The sequence below is a fragment of the Rattus norvegicus genome, chromosome 15 (genome assembly GCF_036323735.1).
Source record: "Rattus norvegicus strain BN/NHsdMcwi chromosome 15, GRCr8, whole genome shotgun sequence".
NCBI lineage: Eukaryota > Metazoa > Chordata > Mammalia > Rodentia > Muridae > Rattus > Rattus norvegicus.
This window is the reverse complement of record NC_086033.1, coordinates 20,324,001-20,335,989: the sequence shown is the minus strand read 5'-3', so window position 1 is coordinate 20,335,989 and position 11,989 is coordinate 20,324,001. Positions and strand designations below refer to the sequence as shown.

At 43.2% G+C, this 11,989-nt stretch overlaps 1 protein-coding gene across 1 annotated transcript; it reads left to right on the top strand.

Annotated features, from left to right (window-relative positions):
- The first annotated feature begins 4,178 nt into the window (after nucleotides 1-4,178).
- LOC120093102 (disks large homolog 5-like) lies at nucleotides 4,179-11,748 on the top strand. The gene is made up of 5 exons (XM_039093771.2): nucleotides 4,179-4,512; nucleotides 5,251-5,413; nucleotides 6,577-6,708; nucleotides 7,364-7,540; nucleotides 11,215-11,748. The coding sequence occupies exons 1-5, from the start codon at nucleotides 4,362-4,364 to the stop codon at nucleotides 11,297-11,299; spliced, it is 708 nt and encodes a 235-aa protein (XP_038949699.1). The 5' UTR covers nucleotides 4,179-4,361; the 3' UTR covers nucleotides 11,300-11,748.
- The last annotated feature ends 241 nt before the right edge of the window (nucleotides 11,749-11,989 follow it).

The window sequence follows — 11,989 nt, the reverse complement described above, 5'->3', positions numbered from 1 at the left end:
CTAGGAGTACATGGCAAGAAGGCTTGAGTCTAAATGAAGAACTTGTCTTCATAGTTTGCATGGTGGTTAGTGTTTGTTGATCATCAACTTGACAGCACCTGGAATCTCCCTGGAGACACAGCTCTAGGCACCCAAGTGGAAGCTCATTTGATTATTAGCTCTATTATATAAGGCATTACTAGATGTAGGTTAGCCTCGGGACATGCTGTGCAGAACTCTTCTGATTAGACTGATTGAAGTGTGAAGACACACCCTCTGTGGTTGACTGGGACAGTGGACTGGATAAGAGGGATGAAGTGATCTGAAGACCAGCATCTTCCTCTGCTCTCTGCCTGCAGTCAGTACAACAGCTCTCAGGCTCCTGCTGTCCTGACTTTCCACTGTGGTGCATCTTGCAACTATAAAACAAAGTAAACTTCTCTCCCTTAACTTTTGCTTTTGTACACATATTTAATCACAGCAACAGAGAAGTGACAAAGCCAATCAACTGTCACTTAAGCTCCTGAAAATCCACAGGAATCTCAGCCAGGAGTCATAACCTATTGTCCAGGAAAACTGGAAATTTAGGGGAAGAGACACTCTTTCACCATGCTTCTCCATTCATAAGAATTTTATGGGAACACAGACACTCAGAGACAAAAAGTGGTCAAATGCAATGGAACTTAAAGTACACAGCCCCCAATGACATGGTGGATCCCATGAGTCACGTGGTAGATCCCATGAGTCACGTGGTGGATCCCATGAGTCACGTGGTAGATGCCATGAATCACATCATGGTTTCCATGAGTCAGATGGTAGATCCCATTAGCTCTGCTTCCTAAGCCACTGTGTACTTATCTCCTTTTCCCCTGCTACCTGAATCCAGCTCTATCTTGCCTGAATCTTTCTGCCATGTGTCATGGTATTACCACTTTGATTTCCCATGATTCTGTGCTCTTCCCTTTGTATTCTGATGGCCATGGTGCTTGTTCAAAAACCACCATGCTGTGATGGATTTACTCCTGGTGCTATCCTATAGCCACATAGTTGAATTCAATCATTACCCTTAGTGGTTTGAATTCTGCTGTGCCTAACACTAGTTTTTGTTCACATTTAGAGGACAGAGCCTTTGACTCCTTTTTATCTTTGAGGGGAGTCTTTCAACTAAGCTTCTCTGCCCCTGCACATAGAGTCTCTATGTCCCCTTGCAAGTACATAAATCATAAAATAACCCTCCCTCCGATTCTGTTGGTTTCAAGGCATGAAAAACCAGGGCCAGGCTGTTTACAGATTCATTACTTCCTGACCTTGTCCAGTACAAAGACTGCAGCACTGTATCAGGTGTAACACATGCTCTCATGCACCCTGTTGCCCCTGCCCTCCCTGGTCAGAGTCCACATCCCAGTGTGAGCCCCCAACTCCATCTATCAAACCGCCCTCATTTAAAAGCCCCCAGTTATAAAAAGGCAGGGCCTGCCAGTACTCTAGCTCCTATTGCTGACCCACCCATTACTCCCCAGTGTGAAAACTGCCACTCTTACAGCACCTTCTCTGTGAGGTTTGGGTCATGAATCCACACTTGGGACAAGATGAAGCTCCTAAGCCTGCTGTCCTCATTCATGTCTGCCTGCCTCTGCACATTCTGATGCCTCAGACCCAAAGCTCACCCTGGTTGCCTTTTCCTCCTATTTTCTCAGTTTACTTCTAGACACTTTTTCAAATGAACTTTCTTGTAAAAGGAATACTTATTCTCTCAAATCTTGGAAAACATAAAGAATTATGGACAAGAGCAACTGTGATTCATGCTTTTGATTTATTTTTGCAAGACATTATCTTTGTAGACATATTTATTATTCCCATCTGTAAGTAGTTTGTATATAAATGTGTGTTTGAATTTGTTTGTTTAGTCCTTATCCTGGTACTATCTTTCATTTCTTTCTTTTCTTCTACTTAATGTAAGGCTACCATTATTTAAAATGTAATTTTGACAACATCTCTAGTTCTTCTTTTGGGATGGAATTTCAGGTTGGAAATGCTGGCACCCTAGGACTTTTTAGGCTCTTAGTGTATCTGTAGCAAGGCTACTATCCAGGAAGGATGTAGAAATTGACAAACATCCCAGAGGATCGTGAATATTTACATCTCAATAACCTCCCTGTAAGTCACAGAGTTTTGCTTGGCCGTCCATCATTTAATTCAGCGTCTGTATTTCTGTGATTAGGCTGCATGGTTTTCTACATTTCTCAAGGATATGTGTTCCTTCTTCTGTGCACTGTCTTTGAACGTGCTGTCAGTTTTCAGGTGTCCTGTGCACCCCCTTTCAGTGCTTTAAGGAAACACTTGCTCCCTGAGAAGTTCTTCACACAGGTTTGCTCTGCTGGGGACATCTTAGCACTGCAGGAGCCCATTGCTACTGAGAGTCTCCATTTACATTAAACCATTCAGGCTTGTCTCCCTCTAGTGGACAAGGAGCAAAGTGCACCCAGCCAACTGCTGTGCATGAGGTCTGTGACAGGGATTTAATACTTTACTGATCAACCAGTGAGGATCCCTGCCCAGTGGACTGTAACTGGACATGGCTATCGTCAGAGCAGTTTATCAGCATTTCATGTAAAACAAACAGGAACTCTAAGCTCTTGGATAAGCCTAGGAAATTTTGTTTAGGTAATATTAAGACCTACATTGGAAAATCTACACTCGCATAGCTAGAGATTGAAATATTGATGCCAATTATTTGCTCATAGAAACAATATCAGATGCTTTTCTTTTACATAAAAAACATCATTCTTTGAAAACCTTAAAAAATTACATTTATGGATTCATCTGGCGCTTTATTAAATTCTCTAGCAAATACCATAGCACACCTTCTGACAGTAGGACACAAAAGGTACACCTACTCAGACAAGAAGAAAGATTCTTCTTTACATTAAACATAGAAACACAAGTTAAACCAAAACCAAGAACTTTTTTCAACTGTGTCATACTCTCAATTTATTTTTCCTTCATTCCTAGTTTGGCTTTTTGAGTTTTGCCATATTTACGTACATACATACATACATACATACATACATACATACATACATACACACATACATGAATACATACACACACCCACATACATACATACATACATACATACATACATACATACATACATACGTTAAGTTAATACTATCTCTGAGGCTTCAGGCAAACCAGAGTCAGTGTCATCCAGGGAGGGCTTGTAGCCAAAAGGGATCACTACTGACCATTACCTGATCCCAAATGAGGTTGGTCCTCTTTTTGGGATGGATGCCCTTAAAGCTCTGCTCACTACTGCTACCAGCAAGGGAGAGCTCTTGGCCAGGCAGTGGCTTCCTGCGGGGAAGGCCTGTGACAGGCTCCTGCAAGCACACTACCACCGCCTCCTCCATGCCTTGGTCAGCAGCTTCCACAGCTGGTTGATGAGATGTTCTGGGTTTTCCCACTCCAGGGCACACAGCTCGGCCTCCAGCAAGGCCCTGGTCTGGCACAGCACCATCGAGGGGTTGCTGTCAGAAGCCAGCAGGTTGCCCAGGTGGAACTCCAGTTCTAGCTCCCTGTACACCATGATGTGCTAGAGCTTCTCTGCTTCTTCCTGCTCTTTCTTGGCCAGCAGCACCTCTGCATTCTGCCCCTCCATGGCTCTCGCTTGCGTTTCAGTTCCCTCATTTTTGGGGATTTTAACTTTTAAGAATGGACAGAAAGTTTACAGTTTGATGTTTGCCCTATACCTGAGCACCTATGTTTTCAGGAAACAGGAGTTTTCATTGCACAAAATGGGATTGTAAGACAGGGATTTCAGGAAAAAACATGGGTGAATACATTGAAACCATGCCCCCTCCCAAGGCACAGTCCATGAAACAATGTACTCCAACTTGCATACATTGAAGGTGTAGGAAAAAATATTGGCCTCCTGGGAACAGTAAAAACTGTGGAAATTGGACTATATGTGACATCCATGGACCCTGGGGTATACATTTCAGGGAGAAGAATCTCCCTCACCCAGGGTCTTTAGATTTTTGGCTGTTAACAAAGATGTTCTATCCAAATCAAGGCTTTAACCAACTCTCCCTGTCCTCAGAACTGAGCTGTAATGAAGCAGTGAGAACTTTGAAGTTGTGGAAGGAGAGTGTGCGAATGGGTGTTCCCTAGCTCAAAAGTGAGTCCTTGGAAAAGCCACTGCAGAACCTGGTCAGTCTGGGTAGAGGTAGTTAGCAAGTAAGCTATGGCATTTCCCAGTGATATCACCGGTGGTGTCTTCCCTCGAAATTCTCTTGTATCCAGGAGACACTAGAATGTTCTGTGATGTCACCAGTGTTGTGGTGACACCAACTGCCTGAGCGATTTCCCTTCATTTCCTAATGGGATCCCGAGGAGGCATGTTCTCCAGGATCCTCAGTCTCTTTCGGAGGGACAATCATATCTATGCAGAGACAAGACCAAGGCAGAGGGAGGCCAGCCTTTTATCACGTTGGAGAACAAGACGAATGGAAAGGTCCTTGAGGAGGTCAAGTGAGTACTGGGCAGGGCAAGGGGAGCTTCCTGGAGGAGGTTTGCTTGAGCTGGTCCTTCCAGGAGTAGGACATATGATTTAGAGCCTCAGTCTTCCTAAATGGCTGACCCAGACTCAACAATTTCTGATCATTAGTTTGACAGAGAACCAAGAACTGTTATATGTCAAGGGCTTTCCTTGGATCTCTTTAGTGTCATAGGCAGTGTCAAAGAATACCAGGATGAGCCTCTGTAAGAATAAAAAAGTGTCTCTCAGGATAGGCTGTGGAAGCACTTCCTCTCAGCAGTGTCCTGTAGATTATGTGGGTCATTGATGCCAAGAGGGATACTCTCCTGGTCATATATCAAGGTCTCAGTTACTTTGTCCTTGAACACACGTGACTAGGGATTCAAGATGTTAAGCAGTTTGGACTCAAGGACTTACCTGCCTCACATCAGACATTAGCTGAGAAGGTCCTCCAATTCTTCTTGTTTAGGCCAGCTTTAGAATTTCAGTGCAGAAGAATGGCTGTAGGAGGTGTGGTCTATATCTATGATGGCATATGTCACCATATGTCTATGATGGTGGGGAACAGGGACTGAGCTGAGTTCAGCTTAAAGATCGCTTTCTTGCTCTGTCAGGGAGTCACTGTATCTGTAGAACTGTTCATCCTCAGACTTCTGTTTTAGAGTAAGCATAGTTTTTCTTGACACTATGTCCACATATATGCCTGTTTACTGGTGTTTATCTACCTACAGAGTCTGATCAGAAAGCATCATCCCAACCCTCCACGACACCTGTTGAGGAGGAGAGAATGAAGCGTTTGGAGAACCTCAAATTTGCTCTCCACAAGGTGCAGAAGGAGAGAGATGAACTCAGGAGAATCCTGGCCGATTACCCTGGAAAGAATTTAAATCACAGGTAGTCACAGTGCAAGTTCTGTTAAATCCACATTTCCTCACATCACAGTAGGCTACAACTCCAGGGTGTCCTCATGGTCAAAATCACTTTCCTGATTGCATCAGAATGTGAAGATCAGATGGGAATGAGATGGTGGCACAGGCTATTTTGATTGCTACAAACGTAAATCATAGCCTGTGGCCTGAATTACAGTCTGGGATTGAGGGTAGTAGTGTGTGAGCTCTCATTGTGTGGTTTAGGTAGCCTGGACAGGTGTTGGGTTGTGGGAATTTCTAGGTGCTCTGATTATGAGCAATCATTGTTGCAATTGATGTGGAGGTGCTTTGGGTTCAATAGGTCCTGTGAAGAGCTGGAGGGGCCTAATCCCTCTTGCTGCCTCACAGTGTGTGACTGGACTGTCAACAGGGTATCATTGTTGTTCTCTGATTTTATTCATTGTATTTTGAGATAATGCCACATTCTTGTATTTATTTGGCATTCTAATTGTATGAAAGAGAGAGAGAGAGAGAGAGAGAGAGAGAGAGAGAGAAAGAGAGAGAGAGTGTTTTGTGTGAGTTTGTGTGTGTGTATGCATGTGTGAGTGCGTTTGTGTGTATAACTTAAGATCTGGGTATTCTGTGTTCTGATTTGGCCTGAGAATTATCCTGTGTCAATTTCCATGGCATGATAATGATGTGGGTGAGAGCCTCACTTTGAACAGTACAACATTTCACATCTGCTCAGGTGGACACACATGGGAATCTCCTGGTGTGTGCTATAAATTCTTTTCCCTGTAAATACTGTTCATGTTCCTTTGGGTTTTCATGTAGCAATAGATTCTATGATTGAGAATTGTTACCTAAGAACAGGAGAATAGTCTTCATGGGTTTAAGTTGGAGCCTGGATGGTGGCACAGGACGCTCGAAAGTTCTTGGCAAGCTAGTCTATTCCTTCAAACCGTCTCAGGGAGCTCAAGCAAATCAGCTCCCTGCTTTTGTTTCCTGGCACTGCTGTCCCTGTGTTCATAATAATAAACTGAATAAATACCAAATGCACCCAGTACCAAGGAGTAAGGGCGTGGCATGTCCTAGGCTGGAGTAGTTCAGGATTCAGTCTGAATTCATGTAATTCTTGAATCCTTCATTCATAATGTTATTTGATCCTTGGACCACGCCCTGTCACAGGAACAAGTTTGAGTCCGAGATGCTCATGATGCAGCACGAGGAAGTGATGACCGACATGAAGAAAATGAGCGAGCAGATCAATACCGCTTTGGTCAAATGTAAAAACCTTACACTGGAAAATGACTGGTACTGGTGAGTAACTTACAAGGTTGTGACCCCAGCACTAGGCACAGCATGTGTCAGCCCATTCTTATCTTTGAAGTAAAGTGAGGATCAGGCTTTATAGTGTTTGAAGCAGACCAGGAAGCCTGTCTCTAAGGAAGGCTCTAGGATTTTTACCGCTTGTAGATAGTTTGAACAAATGGAAAGAGACTGTGAGATTCATCAGTCATTGTCCTTCCCAAATAGGGATCCTGTACATAGAAAATGTGTGCACAATGATGGAGTCATCAATCAATCCTGATGCTCTGGGGCTCTGACAGGACACACACACACACACACACACACACACACACACACACACACACACACACACGACACATAGAAAGATTGGCCTCCAAGGGACATTCTAATAAAATGGACATATAAGCACACATAACGATTAAGTCCACTTCTAGGAAAAACTTGAATCAATGGTGTCAGGTTTTTGAGAAGTGCCCTGAGTCTTCTGGAATGTTGCTCTTTTCTCCATTTGACCTGTCTCTAGGTTATGCTCCATGGCTACTGTGGACTTGGACTATAATCTGGGGCTCTCTTCTGATCAGGACCCTAGAAGGAGGAATGGACTTGGAGAAGTGGAGGAAGTTGGAGCCTGGCTGGGATTCACCATTTTTTCTTTGTGTCTCAGCCGCAGCTTCTGCCCCCTCCTAACTGAGTGTTTTGAGCTGAAGAACAATGCCCAGAGAGCATGGAATGAGTACAAAGGGCTTCTAAGGGATCAGATTGCACTGGAAGAATCCATTAAGGAAACAACAAGGTTCTGTGGGGAAGCCAGTATGAAAATCCGTGTAACAAGCAGCCTCAGGTAGGATGAATGAAGCATCAAGGGCAGGTTTTCCTGATATCTAAGCAGAAACCAAGTCAAACCAATTTAACCTTCTCCAACTTATCCAGACACTCTCCTAGGTCTCATCCAGTTGTTCATTTCTTTGCCCATTTACAAAACTTTCTGTGATTCTAGCTTCATGCAAGAAACTGGAGGATTGACAACCAAATCCTCCTGCTCAACTAGAAAATGCATTTCTTTAAGGGGGATCTGTTGATCACACATTGCACACTTACATGCTAGAGGGATGCCATGTGGTAGCCGTCTTTGTAGTGCCCAGAACTGATTAGAGTTCAGTTCACTTGCTAAAAGAATGGTTATCATTGTCAATTATGATGGGGCTTGTGGACTTTCTCTCCTTTTCCCTGTACATTGAAAATGGTCCCTTCTGCCTTTCCAAATGGTGGTTCATAGTGACAGAGCTTGAGAAGCAGTGTGTCAGTCCTGTTCTATGTCAGTGTTTTAGTGTTCTTTCCTGTGGCTTATGTCCTGGAGCTGACTGGATGAACAGGGATGTAAGAAAGACTTCTCTCAGGGTGAGGGTTTGTGTGAGATATGTGAGGGTTAGAGGGAAATTTTTCTCCAACTCTCTCAACCTCGTGTGCCCAAGAAGTGCATTCCCCACACAGGTTTACTCTATAAGGGATGGAGAGCAGTGTCTACGCTCTCACTGACACATTTCCTTTGCCTAATCTGTATGCAACAACTGTGCTTCCAGAAGGATGGCCTCCTCATTCTTTTCTGCTTCTCACTTGTGATTTCTCTCTCTCTCTCTCTCTCTCTCTCTCTCTCTCTCTCTCTCTCTCTCTGTCTTTCTCTCTCTCTCCCCTCCCTCCTTCCCTACCTCCCCCTCTCCATTTCTCTCTGACTCTGTGTGTGTGTGTATGTGTGTGTGTGTGTTTGTGTCGTTGGGCACAGATGTGTGAACATGGTTATGGCTATGGTACACATGTTACATTGGGAGTTGCTTGTTTTAAGTGTTTGCGCTATGGGTGCTTACATATAGAAGTGTGTGTATATGTGTGTTCGTGCATATGTGTGTGTGTGTGAACTCATCAAGTTTCTGAACACAGACACATATTTATATATATTGTATTAGTCTATATGTACACATATAGAAGCATGTAAAAGTATATATATATATACATATATATACATATATATATATATAAAGAGAGAGAGAGAAAGAGAGAGAAAGAGAGAGAGAGAGAGAGAGAGAGAGAGAGAGAGAGAGAGAGAGAGAGAGGAAGAGGAAACACAATTTTTCCAATTAGTTTTTTTAAACTGTTCTTAATGGGGTTTTGATTACTATTGAAATTATTACAGTGGGAAAACTATTCATCAACATTGACACTACTTGGAGAAATCTCAGGAATAGGGTACAGGGATTTGAGGAGAGGCTGCTGTGTGAAATCCATGTACCTGAGTGTGGAAACTGCTGACTCAGGGCTCTTTTTCCTTCTTTGCTCTCGGTGTGCAGTAACACTGGAAGGTCACATGCTTGTTGTGTCTTCTCAACATCCTGGTTATGTTAATCGTTACCTGCCACCACTTTCTTTCTAGATCGGCCTAAACTTGATTGAATATACATTGGCTTTGGAGTTTGCTCTGGAAATTGTTAATTGAAAGATTAATTTGCTTAGAGTTGAATCTGCAGGCAGAAGATGTCCAGGAGTTATGCTGAGGTGGAATCACATCTTTGCCTCAGACAGAACCTTAGGCTCAAAATAGTCCACAGCACTCACCCTGTGTTGGGTCTGTAGCACTCTTAACTATTGTTATTCAAAATCATTTGTTCTGAGTGAAAATCATCTGTAAGGTGGGTTTAGAAAAGTGATGACCCTCAGACATTGCTGGAGGTGTCAAATGGGTACCCCTGTGAGAAGCCATGCACAACTCTTGTAAAAGTTCAACCTTTGTCACAGCGATTCCAGAACAAGAAGTAGGTGTCAGCAGAGAAACTGTGGCACATTAGTGTTGTAGTGGTTCACCTCAGAGCAGCCGTGAAGCAAAACTATCCAGAAGTGCACCAGTCAGAAAGTGAAAAGGTACAATGTTGTCCAGCCCTTCCATGGACTGTGGCTGAGTTTGATTATACCTGCCAGCATTTGACTTTGAATCAGTCAGCCTTATCTCACTCGAATTATATCTGATAGCATCCCATTACAAGTTTTACCTTGGATTGTGGTTGTGGAGATTTCCTAGCTGTTTGTGCTGGTAGTTTGTTTCCCCTGTCAGGTACTGTATCCTAAAGGGTCCTCATATTGAAAAATGCAGCTCACTTTGCATGCACTGGGAAACAGTGAGCAGAGGACAGAAGAGCCTCACCTGCCCCCACCCAGTGCTGTGTTGCCTGAAATCAGCCTCCTGTGCACAGCCTTGTGCCCTTGCTAAGCAGTCTTTGCTAACAGGCCTAGATGTCACATTTCTAATTTCTGATTTTCAGGGGAATACAGTTTATTGGCTGAGCTGTCTTTAGCCTATGCTCACTGTGTACTTACCCCATTCCAGGTTTTTTTTTTTTTATGCCACAATAGTAGACTGGGTGATCTCTTCTATTACCATTAACTGGGAAACTAAGCACATTCTGCAAAATACTCTGCTTGTATGTGTGAACAAATATATTTGGGTGAGTTCAAAGGTGTGTATGTCTGTTTGTCTGTCTGTCTCTGTATACATGCCTGTGTCCATGGACAATATAATCTTCTAATGACCAGGATGAGGAGAGAATGTAGGAAAGTCTGTAGGACGCCCTGAATCAGAACAAACTGTTCACTGAGCAAAAGGCCTTGTCTGAGAAGATGCGGCATCATTTCGGTGTCACTGAGATGATTTGAAAGCACAGGATGAGAGGACCCAAGTAGATTCCCTGTACTTATGAACTGTCTTATTGGGTGTGTGACTTTCATCATAGTTATCAGCATCTGTCAGCTAGGAGCAGCTCAGAATATTATTCCTGTCCATTTTAAAAGAAATTCCATCCATGAAGTGTATGTGATCCATAGAGATTCTGGCTATGGTGTACTGATCCCTCCAGTCTGAGCTCTCTTGTATTATCTGAGCCCAGTGCCTTTAAGTCTCCCCACAAAGAGTTTTTTGATAACCATAAACAAAGGAGTGGTATAGTTTATTTTCTGTATGAGTATTTCCGTTAGAGTTCAATGCCTACCCTTGGCAAGATTTCCATGCAGCATATTCTTGCCAAATATAATATCACTTCAGTGTGCATGTACTTCTTGAGATATTGTTTCTGTGGGTCTTTGCAGATATTGAGGTTGTGAGTGGACCCCAGGCATATTCCTGCACTGGAGGAATAATGATAGTCTTCATTTCAGTGATGGCCAGGCCTCCAAGGCCTTCCTATTGTTTTCTAGGTTGTTCACATGTCTCCTCATCTGACATTGAGACGCTGCTACATGATTTTAAAATATAATATATATGGACGATTGGAATTATCTGCTGTTCACTGTTCAATTTTTAGCAGTTTTAAAAGCTGGGAAAATATGCAGGCCTGTGGGGTCTCTTACCCTTCTCTCTTGGGCATGAGAAAATGACCTCAGATGAAAGATCATCCTGGATTATCCTGCTGAATTGTGCGCTATGTATGGGAGAAGTGACATGGCAGGTCCTCACCAGGCCTTTTCCACCCCTAGGTCTGAACACTGCAGCAGACGCTTGTCCATGGCCCAGAGCAGGACTACAGCTCTCAGAGACAGACCTGTCCACCAGGAGCACTGAGGGTGCAAAGATTGATAACACCTCCCGCATCTCAGTCCTTGTAACCGTTCCAATCTTGGGCTGAATTTGAAAGACCTTGAGATGTGGCATGGAACACGCCTCACATTTAACCCTTTGACGACTTGTCCATCAACAACCAACCACCCTGAATGAGGCGTCTACATTCCTCTTGAAGAGATTTTACCATCTTACCTGCCGTTCTCTGTGTTTGCAAGGCCAGCAACAGGCTGGAGTTATATGTTGAAAAATCAGCATGAATTGAATGCTGACTAATTTACTTGTTCTATTTGGTTTTTAGTTTGAAGTTTGGTTGTTTTATGCATTTGGTTTTATTTGTTTAAGTTTGAAGTTTTGTTATTCATTTGTTAACTTTAGTGTACTTAATTAATATTAATTAATTAATATTCCTAAGGCTATATACATTGAACTCATTGACTCCCCAATTTAAAATGTTCTTGAATAAATTAATGTTTGTCTATAAATAAAAATGTGATATTTAACCCTTCACTCACAAGACCGTCCTGAGTCGTGTGTTGTTCTTCCTCCTGTAACAGCCCAAGTGTAAGGCAACAGTGGTTTTCTGCAAGTCTCATGCAGCGTAGGCTTCATCATCAGTTCACAGCCAGCCAGAGCTGCACAGGAAACTGTGCTCTTGATGTAGACAGTGTGTCATGCTCTGTGGAACCCCCC

What these genes read in the sequence shown, in the direction of transcription:
- LOC120093102 (XM_039093771.2), top strand. Translation starts at nt 4,362, where the DNA reads ATGGGATCCCGAGGAGGCATGTTCTCCAGGATCCTCAGTCTCTTTCGG. An exon ending in CTGGAAAATGACTGGTACTG is followed by an intron (nt 6,709 to 7,363) that starts GTGAGTAACTTA and finishes TTTGTGTCTCAG; the next exon opens with CCGCAGCTTCTGCCCCCTCC. An exon ending in CGTGTAACAAGCAGCCTCAG is followed by an intron (nt 7,541 to 11,214) that starts GTAGGATGAATG and finishes TTCCACCCCTAG; the next exon opens with GTCTGAACACTGCAGCAGAC.